This window comes from Ochotona princeps, chromosome 8 (assembly GCF_030435755.1).
Source record: "Ochotona princeps isolate mOchPri1 chromosome 8, mOchPri1.hap1, whole genome shotgun sequence".
In the NCBI taxonomy this organism is placed as follows: Eukaryota; Metazoa; Chordata; class Mammalia; order Lagomorpha; family Ochotonidae; genus Ochotona; species Ochotona princeps.
In genome coordinates this window covers 48,583,941-48,606,207 of record NC_080839.1, presented here as the reverse complement: position 1 = coordinate 48,606,207, position 22,267 = coordinate 48,583,941, and the positions used below count along the sequence as shown (strand labels likewise).

Sequence of the window (22,267 nt, the reverse complement as noted above, 5' to 3'; positions counted from 1 at the left end):
AAGCTTATATTGGCATACAAATTTTGAAATCCATGTATTCCAAGGCTTAAAATTAGTTCATAAAAATGTGTATTGTGAAAAAAAAGTTGCAGGGATTAAAAAAACTTGCATCTAAATAATATAATTTCATTTCCTTTGAGTTTGGCCTTTTAGTTCTATGAAAAGTCTGCATCCCAAAACTTGTGTAGCAAGCCAATTTATTGCCTAAAGACAGTACCTTGCTACATCTGCCCTACACTGCTGCTAACAATCTCAGAACAAAGGTGTGTATTTTTAAAGACCAATATTATTCTTCATGCCACAAAACAGCACACAGGAAAGAAAGTACAACTTTCTTATGCCATCTTTTTCATTCAAAAACTCCAAAGTAGAATTTCATTTACTCTAAAATTTACTAAAATGTAATTTTAGTACTTGAAGCAAACCTATAAAAGTATTGACCCATTAACCAATAAGTAAATCTCTGAATAAGAGTCAGATTAATACGATGACAATAAAAGACTTTTCATCTTGACTGTGATGAAGATAATTAAGGTGACAAAATCCGTACAAACTTTGCAAAACTCAGACAGCGTGCCTATCTAAAAATGTGATTATTGCTTTATAGAAATGTATTTCTAAATGAGTACATCTTTTGTTTATCCACAAATATTAAGCTTTGTTTCCTGTCTGCCTTCTGACTCTTCCCACACCCACCCCATCCCAGGGCAAGTCGGCCTTCTGTCTTTAACAGTCTTGTTTTCCCTTGCATGCTAGATGACCCCTGACTGTCCTAGAGATGAGACTCTTCAGTTACTTTGTTTAGCTCAGGGGGAAGGCTGGGAACCATTGGCTTCACTGAAAGGTGCTCTGCCCATTTCTTTGTGGGACCACAGAGTTCAGCTTCCTTAGGTGTTGGTCTTTCTAATCTGTACAGGATGATTCTCCTCCAAGGTCTCTTCTACAACAGGAAGCATTTCATGAATCCCCCGCCCGGCTTTGTCAGCAGGTATTCCCTCCTGGCATCTGTACGCTGCCTATTCCACTACTTAATCCTCTCCAGAAAACAAATTTCCAGAATTCTGCACAGAGAACAGAAGGACAGTTATATGAGGTGGAAGAGGAGGTCTAACTATTGTTCATGTTATTTTATTAAGGGGAAATTTACATAATTAACCATTTGGAAGTGTAGAAATGAGTGTTACTTAGTATACTTTACAATATTAGGTCACCACCATCTCTCTCAAATTCAACACATTGACAGTGTGCCAGATTAAAAGCTGTAAGCACATTCCACTAAACCTTCTTCAGGCATGTTTTTCCCCAGAACCCTGCCAATCACCAAATGACTTCATGTTTCTACAGACCTGCTTATTACACACATTTCATATAAATGCTTTCATGTTGTAATATGGTCTTTCGTCACTGGTTTTATTCATTTAGTGTAAGGTTTTCAGGTTCCTTCATGCTGTACTAAATAACAGGACTTCATCTGTTTTATGGCTGAATAATATTCCATCATATGGATAAATCACATTTTGCTTATTCATTCATCCACTGGTGGACATCTGATTGTTGCTAGGTTTTGGCTATAGTGAACAGTATTACTGCATTTGTATACAAGATTTTGTCTGAATTGCCGTTTTCCATTTCTTTGGCACATGAATATGGAATTGCTGGATCATAATTCTATGTTTGACTTGTTTTTTTTTTTTTAACTTTTTAAACAGACTTTTAACCAATCTTCTTATTTCAAACCCACCTTCCAGTCTTCCCAACATACGTGAAAAGGTACTTAATGCTGTTTCCTAAACCATAATTCATGTTGTAAAGAGCATTTAAACTGGATAGATAACCAGTGGATGGTACATTCAAGCATTTATTATGAATTTCTCATTTAAAATGAAATACTGAGTATACCTTTTATTTATTTTAACCTCATTTTTTCCTTCCCTTAGAATCAAAGTAATATTGAGAGAATTAAAGTAGAAATTCACTAGGACAAAAAGAATGAGAAAAGACGACAAATTTTGAAGCTTGAAATCAGATGAGTAATAAAGTACCGAACCACACTGAGAAAGCCAAATCCAGAGACAACAATATAGAAAACACAGAAAGCCAGAGAGAGAGATCCCCAATCACCTACAACTCTTAGGACTGGAGAAGGCCAAAGCCAGGAGTTCAGAAATGAATCCAGGTGTCCCACGTGGCTGGGACGCAAGCACCTGGGTCACCATCTTTTGTTTTCTACAGCGTGGAAGATCAGGAAGCTGGATTTGGAAGTAAAGGCAGGACACAAACCGAGGTCCTCGGCTCTGGGATGAGGATTTCTCAACTACTGTCTCAATCACTGCACTAAAGCCTGGCCAAAGGAGATGCCCATCTGGCACCAACTTGGGAAGTCATGCATTTTTTTTTAAATTAGAGTATCATTTAATTATATAAGTTAGAAACACAAATATGTACATGCTAATAGGCTTAGTGTAGTTTCTTTATGAATTAGTTTTGTTATCTGTAAAGTGGGGATAATAATGTCTCATTGGTTAACTATAAAGATAAAACTTCTAAAAATCCCAGTAATTATTTACCACAATGTTTCACATATATTAGTGCTTATGGAAGATTAGTATTAGTGTCCCATGGTTATTGCCATTCTGTATCACTATTACTATTACTATAAAGCAAGAACCACAGAGCATTTGGTAAGGTGGTAGAGACCTCATGGAACCAATGGGATAGGGAAAAGCTTTAGAGAAGCAACAGACTGAGCTGGGATTTGAAAAAAATGGACAAGATCTATCTGTGCTACAGAACAAACAGTGGAAGGGAAACTACAAACCTTTATGGATATCGACAGATTTTTTTTTTTTTTAAGATTCAGATTAAAGAATTCTCAACTACCTATCTCAAGGAATGGGCTTCAACAATAGCTAAGAAAGCTGATGAGACTACATGAAGGGCAAATAAAGGTCCAATACTAACAAAGGGGTCTAAAGAGCTACATCTTACAAGGGAAAATGCGCTGAGCAGATGAAGTATTTTGCCTATGATAATTATTTCATTCACTATAGGTATCAAAGTATCCCAAGTTCCCAGTCCAATCAACAGTATTCTTTCTAAAATCCCATTTTTATGAATGTGGTATAACTTTTAAAAGTCCTTGAATATTTAAAATACTTAGCTCACCACATGTGCAAGTCCAAAATACAAAATCACATGCTGTGTGATGATCCCTGCTTTCTTACCTGCACTTCTCAAGTTAGGATCCAGCCCTGGCATCTCTTTGTCGGCTTCAGGGCTGACACTGTAGATGGAGGCTCCTGCTTCACTCACAATACTGAAAAGAGAAAGAACAGGGAGTATCACTTCCCAAGTTTTTGCCAGGTCAAAGCAAATACATGAATGAAATGGGTGTCACAAGAAAAAAACCCGCACAGGGTCCTCTTCATTCATTAAATGTTATCTAATCACAGCAAAGTGTCCTCATCACCTGTAATAGTTCATTAATATAAAGTAATTAAATAACATTTGTCTTCCTCCGAAGAAATGCACAAATTTAGACTTATGGTGAATTCACCTCCTTGTTTTCTCTGATTGAAAACAGGAAATGGTTACAAGAAATGATAACAAGAAATGGTTTGCAGGTGAACACTATAAGCTGGAAGAACACTTTGCCTTGATCCCAACACGAACATTTTCAGGCTATTTGATACTTAGCTTCTCCTGTTAATAATCCAATATTGAGTGACATTTATGATTCTTATCTTTATAACGATTTACTTATTTTTATTGCAAGTCAGATATACAGAGAGGAGGAGAGACAAAGAGAAAGATCATCCATTCACTGATTTACTTCCCAACAATCCGCAACAGCCAGAGCTGACCCGACCCAAAGCCAGGAGGCAAGAGCCTCCTCTGGGTCTCCCATGCAGTGCAGGGTCCCAAGGCTTTGGGCTTTCCTTGACTGCTTTCCCAGGCTACAAGCAGGGAGCTGGATGGGAAGCAGTGCTGACAGGATTAGAACTGGCGCCCATATGGGATCCCGGCATATTCAAGGTGATGTCTTCAGTTGCTAGGCCACCACACCGGGCCCATGATTCTTATCTGAATTAATCATTCTCAGGTATCTTGGAAAGCATACAGACATAAGTATGGGTAGTATATGCTTGTACAAACAAACATAAAACACACAAAGCATTGCCACAACTACTGTCATAATTACCAACCACAACATGCAAAGAGAAGCATCAGGTAAGACATTACCCCACCTCTTTTTTTGGGCGGGGAGGAGGCCTGAAATTATTTTTTAGTGAACTTGAGCCTTTCACTTCAGACAGGTGCTAAACCATTTCACCACAACCTTAATGTAATCAAAACATTACACAACTCACTCTCTTTCCTTCTCTCTCTGTTCCCAAATACTCAACAATCAACAATGGGAACATGCTATTACAACTGACATTTGTATGTTGGTGGACATTTGAATAATTTATCAAACAACTAAAATTTATAGTTCTTTACAACAGGCAAAAAAGCATCATCCATTCTACCTAAACAAACTACTAATGATACCATTTGGGTGTCACAAATAAAAAACAAATTCAATTTATAATTCACTTTTAAACAGTCTCTCCTTTCCTCTGCTGCAATATTTCAATTACATGAGACAAATTCAGTGAAAAACTTTAATATTTTGTACCACTGTGACAACTGACCCTGAAAAGTAAACAGCAGAAAAGTTATTTACCACCCCCATTTAATTTAGAGAACTCCACATTGGAATCTGACAACAAGTATAAGCCACTAAGTCTAGAGAAAAACATTCTGGGAAATGTGAAGACTCATCCGTTTGCAACCAAGATCTATTCTAAATTTTGCAATTTAAAAAAAAAAAGGACATCAGATTTGAAAAGCAAAGCTACACATCTTGATTTTCATCAGAACTACCATCATAATACTGTAAGAGATCAAGTATAAATTATATTTAAAACACAAAACCAAGTACTTTATGGATATTCTCTCATTTAAAAGAGTAGGTTCCATTTTATACTTAAGTATCAGCCCCACGTCACACAGCTGGGTAAGGTACTGAACTAGATTTAATTGCTACCCTAACAGATTTCTCTCAACCCATAAACAACCATGTAATTCTGAAATCTTTTCACAACCTATCATTAAAATGAGAACCTCTATTTTTTTTTCTGCCAAATAACAAATTTAACACTTTTTTCTAAAGAACTATTTTCTTAAACAATACATTTGTAAGAACTTATCTCTCCATTGCCTTGACCTCTCAAACTTGAAGTGAGTTTTGTTTCCTTAAGCATGTACAGTAGGACCTAAAGTTTATACATATGCAAGGTCAAATATGGTTTATAGTTTCAGAGACTAATTTTAAAATCAAAAGATAATTGTGTTTCTACAAAGTAAGACTTAGATTACAGGTATCTTTCACTATATAATAATCAAGGAGGAAATGTAACATTATGTAATGCTTGAAGTGAAGACATTCAATAAGGCGTAACCTGATGCTAAAGCCCCCACACTGGAAAATTTTTTAGTTCCATAATCGCAGTGCTTCCTAACCTGGGGCCCTCAGACTCCTGAGTAGAGAAAGGCACGATTAATTAAAACTGCATGCAAAATGGTTGGTGCATGCATTTTTCCCCCCTGGGAAAGAGAGTTATAACTTTCATTGATTACTTAAAGAAATCCATGACCCCAAAAAAGGTTAAGAAACACCACCACAGGATATGAATATTCAATCACCAGCCATGGAAAATTCCATTTCAAACACAACAGTCAACTCACAATCTAAAAAAGTCTTTTCTGAAAAAAGAAAATCAAAGAATCTGTGTAGTGCAGAAGCTGGAACTATTATTCACAGAAAAGTTACTTTTTTTTTTTTTAAATCTCACTGCAAATTTATTTTCTATCATTTCCCAAAGGCTCCAAAGTTACAACTATTTAAGGAAAGGGAACCGAAAGGACAAATAGAAATTCTAATTAACTGTGCCCTTTAGCTGTTGGGTACCTGAGAATCTGCTGGGTGATACACTGTCTCTTGGAGGTTATAATTCTCACTAGACTGAGGGAAACTGTTGCAAAGAAAAACAGTCAGATAATAAATATTCCTCCAAATACCGCGCTGCCACTTCTTTTAAACAGAAGAATACAAAACAGATGTGACACATTGCACCCAAAGATTTTAGATTAACCTTAATGTTAAATCAATACAAAATGTAGTAAATTTTATATGCTTTACTTATTGAATAGTATGGGTCCAATAAACAGTTCAGGACTAAGCACAGATCAGAGCTTAAATAATCTAAATGAACAGAAAAACCCTCAATGCTGATTACTTCAATATAAAACATATAGGGACATAAGAAGTATATGTGGCAAGAATTAAATGAAACAAATCAAACTGAAAGTGGTGATGATTTCTTTCCAGGAGGAGTCGCTAAAAAGAAAAGCTGGTATGCCCCCTCCTCTTTCCTTTCCTTTTTTTTTTTTTTTAATTTCTGTTTAGAGTTCTAGGATAGATGCTTAACAGAAAATATGCCGGCTTTGTAAATCAATTTCTATTTAATGGGAAGTTTCCGATAAATGATTAGGAAATTATTCTAATTATCTTTAATACAGTTTGAAGAAAGTAAAAATAAACTTCATACAGAATTTATATACCTAATGATTGAGTACGTATTATATTTCAGAAAATAAATTTCTCTTCGGCAAAAACATATTAGGCTCAAAATCTTAGCAACTGGATTATTTTTTGCATTTTGTCATAAGGTAGACATGACTCTGGGCAGAATTTACTTGCGAGGAATTTAAGGGGCACAGTCATAAGGAAACTACTCTTGTAAGCTTGTTGCCGTATCCTGGATGCCCTTCAAGGTGGTACGGCTTAGACAAATGCCCAAGTAGATACATACGGCATCTTCAGGTTTAAACATAAGAAAGAAGATCTTACACGCTCTCTTTGGACTTACTGCTCACTAGATTTAAATCAGGGCTATTTAAAATTTCACTTAATTAAGATATATCTGAAATATTTTGGTTATGCAAGAACAAATCACACATCAGAATCCAAATCACAGGCACAATGTCTACAAAACAGATATAATTCACTTTCCTAGTCATTTAAAACAGACAAGAATTCTGTCAGTTAAAGGTGTTAAATTTTATTATCTCTAGTAAAATATAATGTTGCTGAATAAAATTGACCAATAATCAATACAATGCAATTTATCTTCTTTTAAAACGACATGTATTCACATTACAGAACTGCTGTCTCCACAGGTTCTAAGTTTCTTCTACCACAACAGATTGTATGTCAATGAACCTTTTCAAACATAGTTTGCAAGTATTTTTCTTACAGTGACCGTTCATTCTATCAGTAAGGAATGCTTTGTTTTATGTTTTTACCAAATCAAGGAGAGAGGATGAGCTTCTCTTCACAAGGAAGCCAGCTTTTCTATGTGGCTGTTTGCTGTAGAGCTGGGAATGGGCTATTAAAAGTTTTCATTTGTAAGACTGCAGCCATCTCCTTCCAGCTCCCCAGCTCTCAAACATGACAAGAGCTTTACCTGGTTTTGCTTTGTCTTGTTGTTCTGATTTTACAACAAACTACATGCATGATTCCTTATGTTAACAGGAGAACTTAGTTAAGAGGAATTTACTCAAAACACAGCAAGTAAGATACCAAAAATGAGGATATATTTCCTAAACTATACAGACAGTTTAAATACAGACTAGTACAGTTTTGCTCAGAAAAAAATTTTTTAAACAGTAACTTTAACTTTTAGGCATTGAATTATTTATTTGCAAGGCAGAGAGGAACAACACGCACCCATTTGCTGGTTCACTTCCCAACTACCTGCAGTGGTAAGGACTGGGTCCAGGCTGACGCCAGGAGCCCACAACCCACAGCAGGTCTCCCACGCTGGTGACAGCGCCTCACTGACTCTACCCAGGACACTGGGACCAGACAAGACACTTGGACACAATATGTCCCAAGTTCCTGGCCTTGAAGAGTTGTTTTGTTTGTTTGTTTGTTTTTGTTTTTTTTTTAAGTTTCTTACCAAAGTATACTAGAATTCTTCAAGTCCTATCATTCTGAACTTTCTATCTTCCTTCTGCCTACCAAAAATCATATACTAAAAATAGCTACTATGCTAAACGCTTAGCCACTGCACTAACTTTGAAAAACCACTTTATCGAAAATCCAGTCTTCCTGCTTTTCAAACTGCAAAACATTCCAATCAAGAGATGGTAAATGATTCAGGCTATTTTTCTCAACAACAAAAAGGGCTAAAAATACAAACCAGCACAAATCCTAACTCTGCTTTGCAAAGATGATCTGTTCTGAAGCAGAAGAGGCAAAGTCAAAATCCAAACCACCAGCATCAGAAGGGGATGAAAACATGAACACCTCAAAGATACGGCTTAGTGCTAAGACATCACAAAGCTGCCCTAAGTTCTTTTTCTTAATTGCTGCAATGAGGACCAGCATTTCAGGCAGTCAAACCATTTTGAACAATATCAAGCCATTTTTAAAACTAAATCTGGTGGCAAACAGGACACAGGGAAACAAGTAAGAGTGCACACCACTGAAGATTTCTAAACGGCAGAAATCTTGGAAGGTAACTTTAAAAAGCAAGATTCAAAGTCCCAATAATGTACATTCTCTCTGGACCAGTTATGTTACAAATTTATATGAAATAACTTCTAAAATACAAAAATCTTAAACAGCATATGCCACAATAGCACAGTTGTGACCAGAAGAAACTATCATAAAAGTGTTCATTAAATGGAACTAAAATTTATTACTGTAAGACATTTTGATCTCATGTAGAATATTCATGGTAAAATATTAAGTCATTGGTAATAAAATTATGAGATCAACTTTGGTATTTTAAAATACATGTTTAGACAAAAGAAATGGATTCCATGCAATATGTTAGTAAAACCCGAATGTTACTTATTTCCTTAATTACATTTTTATTTCTTCAAATTTTCCACTAAAAACCATGTAATATTTATTGTAATATTTATTTTTAATCATAATAAGTTTAAAATTTAAGCATCTGGAAATCTGATACAATAACAAATATATTCTTCAGTTTTACCAAACTTTCTGTTTAAGTTATTTTGACCTTAAAACTGAATAGTTAGCATTTCTTTTGCTAATAATGACTTCTGAACATGGCTTCTAGAAGACCTTCCATAGTAACACTGTGATATTGTTACGATAAAACTTCTCAAAAGATAGGTAAAAAGTCAGCCAAAATACCCCAATTTGTACATGTGGGCTGGATGAGAAACAAATGCACGATGAAAATTCAGCATAAATTACATATCTGTAAATTTTACTTTGGCCTCCTGAATGATCTGCCAAGTTACTCTCTATCATATGGGGCACCATCAACTCACTGTCCCCAATATAAAAAAAAAGTTAGGTGATGCAGTAGTATATCAGGAAAGTGGTTAACATAAACATACTCACACACTCTCTCTCTTACCCTCTCCTCTCTCTCTCTGAGGGCCAAATATGGCAAAGCAGAGAAAAAGGAAATACCACAGTATTCCAAAGGTACTTGCGCCATCTGGTGGAATACTAGCTGACAGCAATTCTTCAAGTATCACTGTTCAAGAATAAGCCATCTTTCAAAAAAGATTAACATTATTTAATGAGTATCACAGAGTGTCCACAACAATCCTGATGGATGTAAACAGCCTGCCAACTGGAACATGTGCATGTAATCCCAGGAAGACATCCTACCACACTGGCTACACAACAGGATTTCAACATTCTCTTTTCCTTTAGAGCCCTGGACCACATGGAATTCCCCGTATCACACAAAAGGAATAAAACACTTTTTGGTCACAAAAGACACATGCAAAGGGCAGATTCAAATTAGCAACTACCAAGCAGAATTGCAGTTAGAGTTTGGGGTTGAAAAGCATCAACTACCTATCCTATCCTAAACAAAACAACGGCATTCATTCCAAGAATCTGACTCTTGCTTAGCAATGCAGTTTTATATCCATGGTGATGCTGAGCGTCTACAATGTCGCTCAAGCACTACACTGAAATCCCTTTTACAGCTGTCAGTGGACCATTCAAGGACAGATGACAAACGGTGCAATCTTCAAATGCTGTAGTAAGTTAAATACAACAAACTGCAGGACAAAGAGCCCATCTGGTAGGCTCACTCCTACCTGAAGGTGAAGTCTCCACTAAAGTGGAAGCAATTTTTCACACAGAAAAGCATGGGCAGAAATGATCATTTTCTATCAACCTTCAAAGCAATCGTATCTTTTATTCTTTCCTCCTTCCCTTCATATCTGCTTTTCTTCCTTAAAATCACTCATTTCTTTCTTTTTTCCCCCACCTATATCTGAGATCAAGAGGAATCAAGGCAGCACTAAGGGAACTTCGGAGAAAAACAACCAGAGGACCAAGCACAAGACATGGTGCCCAAGTGGTGTAATGTTAGTCCCATGGGTGGGGAATGTCAGGTCCACGGGATGTAACAGGCCTGAAAAATCATATGACTGAGCCCTGCCAAGGCAACAACAGGCAGGACTTGAAATTCAATATACCTACAGCAGGCTCATTTTTAAATCGACAGTTTTTGTATGGCCTGAGAACTATGTTATGAATATCCAAACAGCAGAAAAATATCCTTGGTAGGAAAAAAAAAAGTTCCCTATCCCTGAATAAGGCGAAGGACAAAAGCCCGGATGATTCTGGACAGGAAGAGCCAGATGGAAAAGAAGACCACTAAGGCAAGAAGGGCTGTTTGCAGCTGGACCATGAACACTCCACGCCCACTACCAGCAGGCAAGGTACAGTAACTGAGAAGTCAGGGAAAACGCTGGTTTAATGTTACACATCAAATGTTCTCTGGTCAACTGTTGGAGATGTCTCAACCCATTGCCAGCTCCACTCCTTTTCGCTGCAAGGGAAACTATGGTTGTCCTGATTCTGGCAGTCAACTCCAAAACTATCCAATTTTTAATTTGTATTTACTCACATAGTAACAGATTATCTGTATTTATTTATCCTTGTTCAGTTGCAGTTGTACTTAGATGTAAATCTGAAATTGGCATAGAAACTATGAACAAACTTTTCTTTCAAAGGGAAAAGTCAGTTTTATTTACTATTCATTTTGCTCCCCCACATTACTGTTTTTAAGTTTAAATACAAATATGGCAGTTTTCCTGCCAGAAATATGAGGACTTCAGATTGCTATGGCAAAGATTTTTCAGAAAGAAATTTATTGCAAATAAATCTACTCAATAACATACGGCAGAATCAAACCAACCAACTCAGAAGACACCATAGCTAGTATCTGGCTACTCAGCATGCATCACCATAATATCAAATACTAAAAGGATTTAAAAATACAAGAAAAACACAGCAAAAAGAGAGCCTTAAAGAATACAAAAAGAGATTACAAGATGAAGTTACTAATTTTAAAGGAATTAGAGGGCCACTGTATAGCACAGCAGGTTATAGCACTGCTTGTGATACTGGCAAGTCCTGGTTGTTCCACTTTGCTTCCTGCTAACGTGCCTAGAAAAACAGCAGAAGACTGCTTGGTGTCTGGGCCGCTGCCATTCAGGTGGGAGCTCAGAATGGAGTTCCTGGCTACTGGCTTTTGTCAGGCCTAACCCAGGCTATTGCAGCTATTTGAGAAGCGAGTCTGCGGATAGCAGATCTCACTCTGGCACTCTGCTTTCCAAATAAATAATTCAGAAAATTAAAAAGCAGAAAGACAGAGCAGAGACTTGCTTTTCTAGCAACAAACAACCCTGTTCTCTTCACCAGCAGCTGAACCAAGCTTTGGACACACTGTTTGTGATACGATCCCTAAGGCTTTTTTTAACTGCCCCATCAGTATCAAAGAACTCCACCAATAAACGGTGACAACTTTTTACCAGTTTGCACACTCTGAGTTGCTCTCATTCTTCTCCTCCTTGTTTATTTCCCCTTCCACCAACAATCTCTGCTTCCTTAATAGGTGCATTTATGCAAGGCAGAAGTCGTTAGTCCCAAAGTCAAGGCAACCCCTATCTGCAAACCACACGAACACTCACTAATCAACACCGTCCAGTTTGGATCTCCAAGCTCTATTCTGCAGCATCCTCAACTGAAGAATCTCTTTTGGCCTTCCAGCTAATGTCAAAAAGAATCCTGAAGGGACATGCTACGCCTAGGACTTCAGCCGAACCTTCTCTACTTTTGGTCTTTAAATGATGGAACAGATGGATGCAGAATGAGCTGCTCCGTTCAGCTGGCGCTGCACTGTTTTATCACTAGTCAGATCTTTACTTTTTTGGGATCACTGCACATTTTTGGCTCTGCTATATTACACTGTGTAAATATTTAGGAGAAATAATTCCTTTCAAGGATCTAAACTTCCACTGTCGTTATGGCAAATGAACCTGTTTATGCTACGTTCGCTAACAGCAAGCCTAAAAGAACACAGGAATTTACTAACATATGTGGTACACAAACATCACAATCATAAAGCTTCTCACAGGCACACAGCAAGAACATGAAAGAACAGTTTGTTTTCACTCCCGTTGCCCTGTAATTCCCATTAACTCTCCTAGAATAGCCCTTAATTCAAACCTTCCCTGAACTTGTAACAACAGTGCAGAGTGAACAGACATACACATACTCTACCAAAAACTACCCACATCTCCACTTAGCTTCCCGTGACTCTAGAGCAGTGAATCTGCACTAGATAGATTCTGCAAGAGGATCAGCTGGGGCGGGGACGGTGGGGAGGGGGCGCTGTCAGAACAGACTGCTGCGCCCCACCCTTGGAGTTTCTGTTTCCCTGAAAACAGAGAATTTGTATTTCTAGCCAGTTCACTCATAATGTGGACACTATCTGTCCTGGGATTGCACTCTGTGTTTTGGTGGTTTTATTGAGGGGCAATTTACATTTTGCACAATTCGCCTGACTTAGGTGTAAAACTTAATGACTTCATTATGGAAGTGACATAGTAATGAGTAACCAATACGTTAAAAATAAATGCGAGTTCTTAACCACCTTCTGTGACCACCTCATTGACATTTCAATTTTAGTTTATACACAACATATAACATACATAATATGTTATACATAACATCGTGTCATCTTAAATTAAGGCAAACATGTGGTATTAACCTTTTGGGATTGGCTCATTTCCCTTAGCATTATGGTTTCCAGTTTGGCCCATTTGGCCACAAAGAACAGCATTTTGTTTTTTTTAATAGCTGAGTAGTATTCCATGGAGTAGATGAACCATAGCTTTCTTATCCAATCCTCTGCTGATGGGCATTTTGGCTGCTTCCATGTTTTTGCAATTACTGATTGTGCTGCTATGAACATAGGAGTGCATGTTGGTTTCTCATAAAACAAGTGTTCTGGATATATTCCTAGGAGTGCTATTGATGGATCATATGGTATGTTGTAAATTTTTGCTGATGGTATGTTGGAGCTTTTAATTGATCGGGATGATACTCTGCTGGCTCTGCCTTCAGACCAGAGAGGGTATACCTAACAAACCATTGAACTTGACTGGACAATAAGATGCTGGACTCTATGTTTGGTATATGCTTGCAATGGGGGAATCTCAACTGAACTTGAACTGTGGTTATGCAACAAGGTGGAGGAATCCCATGGGGGGAGGGTTTGGGGAGGGGTGGGGAGAATCCAAGTATCTATGAAACTGTGTCACATAATGCAATGTAATTAATGAATTTAAAATAAAATAAAAAAAAAGAAGAAATCCATCCAAACTACAGCATCGACATTTCCATTTTATTACTGACTACTATTCCAATGATATGGACATATCCATCATACCCTGCTTATTCATTTAGTTGCTAATGGACTTTGGGGTTGGCTTTTGGTATCATGAATAATGTTCAAATACTTCTGGAATACTCTGTAAATACAGGTTTCATTTCTTGTGGATGGACTCCTAGGAGCAGAAATGCTGAGTGGTAAGTTTAAGTTTACCATTTACAACTGTCTAGGTGCAATTAATGGCAGCTCATAGTTCCTTCCTTTGTTACTTTGGCCTTTTCACTATAACTAGTGATTATGAAGGGGTTCTACTTAGAGTTAATTTATATTTCCTAATCATTAATGATGCCTGGGCATTTATCCAATATACTTCCGTTGGCCTTCCCTAACCTTCTTTAGTGAAACAGTCACCCCTTTGGCCCACTTTTAGTTGGCCTGTCTCCTAATTCATGAGCAAGAAGTGTTCTTGGGTATGCTTTTACTTCTTGATTTGAAAGGTAGAGGGACAGGGAGTGATCCCCCCTCCCCCGTATGTCCAACAGCCAAGACAAAGCCAAGAGCCAGGATCTCCATGCCTCTCATAGGGAGACAGGAACTCAAGTACTTGAGCCACTTTACATACAGTCAAGTCCTCTATCAGACACATGATTTGGAATTGTTTCTCCCATTTTCTATTAGTCTTTACATTATCCTAATAGTCTTCTGATACACAAAATTTTTTCAGTTTGATGACATCTAGGACTATGCTTTGAGAACTACTACTTGGCAGCTTTAAAAAAATAGCAAGTCCTTGAAAAATGCAAAGGCTTAGTGGTTTTCCTTATACATACATGTTCCTCACGTTGTATACACATATATATGCAATATATAGCATTTAATATATGTGTGAGATTCACAGCATCTGCTTTCCCATGGTGGCTTTTGTTTTTTTTTAAGCTTATCATAAAGACGTTCCCACACATACTTACCTGTATTAGGAAGACGAGAAAATAAAACTTGCAACTTGCTTTCATACATTCTGACATGACTGAATTGAGCTAAGGATGGGCCTCAGCCATCACCTGGGAACACCAGATAGGCATGAAAAAATAGACATTTAAGCCAGTATTTTCTGAATCACTGTTCCTATGAGGTTTCATTTCATGCCTATTAAAGATGTAAGAAATAAGTCCACTCTATAAATTAATGGGAAAAAAGATAAATAATGAACCATGCTAAAGACTACACAGTTCATGAGGGTACTTCAAGGAGTATTTGGGGGGAAAATGGAATCAAAGGACAAATTTACTTTGGTGTAAACATTTTTTTAAAAATCAAACAAAATTCTATTGTAATATAGATTTATTCATAAATTTTTTAAAGACCACTCGGATGCATGTTTTTTTTTAAGTTTTACATTTTAAACTAATAAGAACCAAAGTTCAACTTTTAACATAATTTGCAAATGTACGAAATGTACTCTAAGAAATATAAAATATCTTTGATTCAGGTAGAAACAACATTAAAATTGTTTATTTCCAAGGAATACTGAATGCATCCTCCTAAGATTAATACATTCATGTGAATGTTCTTTTTATAACTATAACCCAAGATACATAGTTCCTATTCTGTGGAATGGGAGGAATCTAGTTAAACGATGAAGAAAGCCTAAATTTGCAGTAAAAATTCTTCTTCATATAACTCAGTGAACTAGGAGCCTAAGCAAGAAGCTTCATCTACCATACAACCAGCAATCTTCCTCTATAAAAATGTTCTCAAATGTTTAGTTCAGCTTGTGAACCGTGTGGCTAACATACAAGCCATTACATCTTCACTGCCTTCCAATTGCTAAAGACGAAATTTCACATTTTTGCTAGTCAAGTAGACTACAGGGAACAATTCTATTGGCCAATATTTATTCTCCACTTTCCACTGTGTCGCCTACTACCACTTGAGAAGCATCGTTCTAAAGCAGCTGGAAGAAACAGTTTCACATATGAACCAGTCTCCCATCATGTTCTGGCTCCCACCAGAGAGGATCTTTTGTAGGATCTTCTCATCCAATCTCTTTACATTCTTTGCAATTCAAAAGAATGGAGTCATTGGAAATCCTTTCCCAGGTAGACCAGATAACTCTAGTACCATCTCTGATGTTATTGAACCTGTGAGTCCAAGTAAAAACCAGCATGCGAAAAATGAAGTTGTTTACTCAAAAACAATAGCCAATTTGAACATCCATGAGTTCAAATAATAAAACTAAGCAAAATAATAATAAAACTAATTTTTAAGGTTTCATTTTATGCCGAAGTTCAAATCTTCTTCAATCTGTTAGATACCAATGATTTAGAAAGAATAAATTTTTCTAGTTAGTTCTTCCAGTCCTTTATTTACCCATTAATCTTCTGGTCACAGAACACCTAAATGGCTCAAGGGCAGAAAGAGAAGATGAAGTAGCAAGCACCTCAATAAGAGGTCATACTCTTGGCAATTAAAGACTGAAATTCTCAGTGCATGCTTCCATATGGCAAAATCAGTATAGCAGAAACTCCACAGTTCCCTAGCGAATTTTATGCTAAGAATGATAAGTAGGACTGAAAACTCCCACAACCCTTATCAGTTAGAAATACTAAGGAAATAATCATTAAAATGTTTGCTGCTATAAAAAGCAAATTACTATCATGCCAAATAGGCACAGAGCAAAGGAGAGTAATAACATATAAGTGTACTTGAATCTTCTGCAAAAATCCCAAAAATAACTGAATGGTGCCGCTTGAGCAATACAGCCACCTATGAATGAATGCTTGCAGCCTCCTCCTGAAAACGGGGAAAATGAGCAGTGATGTGTCTTCCCCTTGTCTGAAAATCCTGACATTTTTCACCAAGTAAGGATTCCAAATGGCAGGTGTCAGAAGGTCTTAGCCTCACACATGGTGCTAGAAGGCAGAAGTAGCAGCAGTAGCATGTGGTCATGTCAGAGCCACACAGCGCCTGCCTAGAGAGCACATTCTGAAAAGAGCATACCTCAGACTCAGTTCAATCAGTCCAGTGCCAGATGCCACTACCAGAACAAAACTGTGCTGCCAGGGATTCTCTGTTTGGTGGAACATTCCAGTCAAGGCTCTTGCAATAGGTGAAATGCCTGAGCTCAGCGGCACCTCCTCTTTGCATAAAAAGGACAAGAAAATGGCCATCTCATTGTTTCAGTCAGTAAGTATTATTTTTATTAATGTCAGTTTTAGCTAAAGTAAACCACACACATTTACATAATGCAGCCATGTGTCACTTAACAAAAGGGAAACACTCTAAGCAATGTATCATTAGATGATTTCATCATTTTGCGAGCATATAGATTCCATTTACATAACTATTATAGTTGTGAGGTCAGTGTGATGCAATCTTAATGGACATTTGTTTACTCAGTTCATGAATGACTAAAGATGTCATTCTGTAGGGCATAATTACTTAGAGATCTCTCAGCTCTACTTAAATTAACCGATTTTAATACATATAGACCTATGTGGAAGTCAAGACAGTAAATAATCTTACTTATGGAGTCAGAAAGACTCAGAGACCTAAACAACCATGCCAAGATTTTCCAAAACCAAGCAGTAAAACCAAGACACAAAAACAAAACCTGTTCTCTGGATTAAGCCAGACTTCTATTAGGATACCTTTTCTCTCCCCATACTTCTTATCATCTGTATATAGCTTTTTTTCCCACAGGAATGTAGTTTCGAGGACTTATAATGGTTATATGTATAGGTGAATCAAGCAGCATTTTTGTTTCCACGTGTTAACATAACTGGCAGGACGACTACTTTGACTTCCCTCAGACCCAGGTCTAAGAAATGTAATAATGTCTAAAGGATACTCCAAGTAGGAGATGACATATAGTATACAAATAAGTTATGTTTTTAGAGAGGAACAGTCACTATCAAGCCATTTGGTCAACTTTAAACAGCATCTGAACAATCTAGGGCTATCCCAGGAGTACATGGTTAATGATACAAGCCATCCATAGAAAAAGCAAATTCACCATCACTTAAGCCTAAGGCTCTGCTGGAATATACAAAGGGATCACTGGGCCAATGTTATTCAAAACTATTTGATTTCCTTTCCTACCTGTTCAGAGGAAGCACATGCAATAGCCAGGACTTCACTGGGATTCAAGTTTGTAAACTTTTAGCATAAAATAGTATCAAAGTGTGAAAGCAGCTAGAACAAGCATAATCCTAATTCTTGCACAAAAGTATTTTCCCTCTCCATCTTTTACTCTACTTGACTACATGCTGACCTTTGTTTATCTGCCACACATCTGTGCCTATCTTCACACTAAACAATGTAATAAGCTTGTATGATTTTGCTTTGCCTTCTAATCCATGGGCCAGTACTGCTCTTTAACTCTGTGCAGTAGCTCAACTAATTTCCCATCTTCACACTTCTTACATCTTCTAAGGCTGATTAAAACACACAGAACAAAAAGGACAAAAACACCAATTAATACAGACCCACATTCATATAAAGACTAAGTATTCTCATATCTACTCTATGGTTTGAAAACCAAGCATGCTGAATAAAATAAAACTTCATTAAATAAAAAGATAAAGTTTAATAAAATAAACCATTGAGTCTGCTGGTTTCCACTTCTGTAAAGTAAGCAACTTTGATAGAATTTCCAGGTCTGCTCTTTTTGATATACATATATATTTGACTATTCAGTGATTCCCGACTTCCTAGATTTTCCTGCTTTTCTGTTTCACATATTAAAACATAGAAATCTGTTTTTTCATCATTATGGATGCAAACCAGTATGTGTTCATGTTCAATGACTGCTGGTAACAGTGGTGCTGCTGACAAGAAATGTCTATTGAGCAAAATCATGCACATGATAGAGATACAGGAAACTGACAGTTTTGTATAGAAAAGAACTAATACATATTCCAACCAAAATAAAAGGAGCAGGAGGCCAAGTCAGGCACAAATATCTCATAATCTCCAATGCTGAGTCACACCAACATTCATCAGTTTCCCTCAGTCCTTCAATCCGTAAGCCAACTAGGACTCTGACATGCCATTTGGCTAAACACACTCACTGCAATTTCCTTAATTAAACTAAAGCACAAAAGACTAGGCTTATTAGTCACTGAATCTTCCCGGGCAGTTAAAAGTAAATTCATATTCAGTTAAATCTCCTTTCAAGCCACCAAGAACCACCCTTGGTGGTTTTGAAGCATCACTATTAGGCCTAAATTTGGCCAGTATATATTACCTTATCAAATCTCACTGCTAAAATGAAATCACATGTGGCAAGCGAAAAAAGAGCCAACGAATGAGTAAACACAACCTTGTGGGTATCATCTGACCCACAGTATATCTCCTTCATGCCTTCTTAGCTTCCTACCCCTAATTCATCAAATCTAGTCAATAGTTGTTCACAAAGCACAATACACTGAAAAATGTTGGAGTTCAGATTATTTAGTCTTGCTATAAATTTTAAGGTATCTATTCTTGAAAGCCAAAAACAAATATAAAAAATAACACAAATTAGAAGTTAAAGCCAGGTTCTTGAAACTCCAAAAGGTAAGAAAGGAAAGGCAAAGTTAGAGTCCTCACTTAGTGAGTGGGTACTCAACACCATCTGAAAAAAAATTAAAAATCTGCAATATAACCTGATCCTGAAGAATTTAAACTGCAGACTTCCTGATTCACCTGGGCTGGAAATCACCTCTGAGGGTAACTGCACAACCGCTAAAAGAACTCTTAAAATTATCTTGTCTCCCCTAAGTTTGTATGAAGCAAAGGGTCCACATTCCAAATTAACTATGTCTTGAAATGCTGTCCTGAAAATATGATATTCTATAATCAAAAGGCTCCAATGAGTGTCTCTGATTAATTTCAAGATATTGTACTCAAATTTTAGGAGAACTAAGAGTGTAAGCAACATTACAATCTATAAAATACAATTCATGTAGCATGATCACAATCTACATGTTGGAAACCACAAAACAGGCAGTGATATTCTAACATCACTTCCATTTGAAAGTTTAAAAAGAAAAACACCCTTTTCTTTCCTTAGAAGAAAATTAATGCTGTTTCTTTTTAACCAAGTATATGTAATACATAAACAATTTTGTTAAAAATGAATGAATGAATGATTCATAACATTGTCTTCATTAAAATACCCTTTACACAATGATAATGAAAGATGTCACCCTTCTCATTTTAAAATGGGAGAAAAAGGAGAAGACAAGGAAAGCAGGTGGACAATCATCTGCACAGGAAGAAGAAAGCAATAGCAGAAAGAAAGCATGAAGTAGGAAGGTGGAGAGGGAGGGAAAGCGCATGCACACATACAACCCACAAACCCATTTAAGTTTTCCACTAAAATATGTAATGTATTAGTCAATAATGGCTTGTAAAGAAGTAACCGAGTGTAATCAGTCAACACTAAGCAGTTTATGGGTCTGGATCATATAACTGACAATAAAAAGAAAATGTCTTCAGTACTTGGAATACATCACTATTATCATAAGAATATCCAAGAGTACCAACTTTCAACCTTATATAGTGGCTGGAAAGGAAAACTTCAGGGACCTGTTACGGCGCAGCAGACTAAGCCACCCCTTGTGACAATGCCATTCCATAACAGAACACTAATTCAAGTGCCTGCCACACCATTTCCCATCCAGCTCCCTGTCAATGTGAACATGAAGGCAGAGGATGACAGTCCAACATCCTGGGTCTGTCACCCACACGGAAGACCTCGAAGGTGTCTGGTTTCTGTCTTCAGTTTGGCTCAAAACCAGCTGTTATGGCCATTTGGACAGACAGATTCCCATTCACTGCCTGTCTGTCTCCCCCAACCCTGCAACTCAGCCTTCCAAATACATAAGTAAATCAATCTTTAAAAATAAGAAAAGAAAGCTTGTGTATCAGGAAAAAAAAATACATACACTCCCACAAAGAAACTAAAAACTATTTCCCAAGGTGAGAAATCAGACTTCTGTGATCAGCTATTTCTCAAATGCCTATTTCATTTTCAATCTGGCAATTTAAATGTTCCCCAGTATTCCAGGAAAGACACAGCTTTCCAAGATAATTTTCAGAAGTGAATCAGTACGCAAGTTTGTGTGTGTGAACATACTATATTAAGCTTCAGTTTCACTGTTTCAAAACATACATTTTCCACTATATGCAGATGTGAAACAAACAAATGCAAAAAAAAAAACCACAATTCAACTTAGTCTATTCTACTGTTTTCAATTGCTAGAAGACAACTTTTAAAAGTTAGAAAGACAGAGACTACAACATGATCAAAGAATAAAGGGGCTTATCCATTTTAAATTTTAATTTATTGTCCTTTCACAGAGCCGGGGTTTTGCCACAAAGATTACAATTTACAGCATCACCCTCCAAATCCCTGTATCTCTAGGGAACAAAGGTGAGGCTCCTAGAAAAAACCTGCCAAGCATCCATGTGGAGGGAGCCCCAGGGCTCCCTGGGCGCTGCAGGCTGTCAGAGGCACTCCCTGAGCGGCATCTCACTTCAGAGCAAGAGAAGACTCCACTGTAGGCACACATCTAACTCACTTCCCTGAACTATTTCTCATCAAATTAAAATGTCAAAAATTATTCTATCAAATGCTGTCCCTAAGGAATCTAGCTCATTCCAAAGAGCAGCTACCAATTAGTAAAGTTGGGTCTTTTAAGAGGGGGGAAATTTTTTTCTTTTTCTATTGATATGTGAAATTAGTCGGGTCCAAAAGAGAAAGTTTCATCTCAGCAGTTAGTTTAAGTGCTACTGATAGCTATAATCACATGCAGGCTGCAATTTCTTTTGAAAGGCTTTTCAAATGAACAAATACAAAGGAAAAGGAGAAACACCAGTGTTTTCATAGTGAATGACTGCCTCAGATTACAGTGTTATAAAGAGCCAAGGTTACAGATCTAGCTGGTCATGAGCATTGTGAAGCAACACACCAAAGTCAATGAAACCCTCTCACACTCTTCTGACAAGGTTAGTGCATCCATCCCTTTAGCACAATGACCAGCTGAAATCAAGTGACTGAAATTCTCCACCAACCCTTTAATGTTTCCTTATTGCTTTGGATGAGCAAATATAATCTTATAAGAAAAACATTTCCTGTTTCATTATGTTTTTTTTTTTCAAAAACACAATTATTCCTAAGAAGCTACTCTGAAGAAATATTTATCCATTTGGTACTATATATAAGTGGCAGACAAAAGAAATGGCAGTGAATCATACATCTTTTTCTCCTTCCAGTCACTGTATAACTTGCCACCAAATGCAGTCATGCACATCTACAAAAAAGAGCTGTGATTGTCCATGAACTCCCCTCCCCTCTAAATTCTAAAGCCCTGTTATGAAGGTTACAAAGCCAACAACAGACAAATCAGCCTGAAGAGTAAGACTATCCACGCAAGGTGTGCATTTGAGATGCCTATGCTTACAGCTGGCCTCTGACAACTAAT

At 37.1% G+C, this 22,267-nt stretch overlaps 1 protein-coding gene across 4 annotated transcripts in view; it reads right to left on the bottom strand.

Moving 5' to 3' along the window:
* SRBD1 (S1 RNA binding domain 1) overlaps nt 1-22,267 on the bottom strand; it is a 192,071-nt gene that overhangs the window by 94,745 nt on the left and 75,059 nt on the right. For all 4 annotated transcript variants that reach the window (XM_004582781.3, XM_058667994.1, XM_058667995.1 and 1 more), the window contains exon 15: nt 3,225-3,316. In XM_004582781.3, coding sequence (XP_004582838.2) covers nt 3,225-3,316 — 92 coding nt within the window. The remainder of the gene's footprint in view (nt 1-3,224; nt 3,317-22,267) is intronic.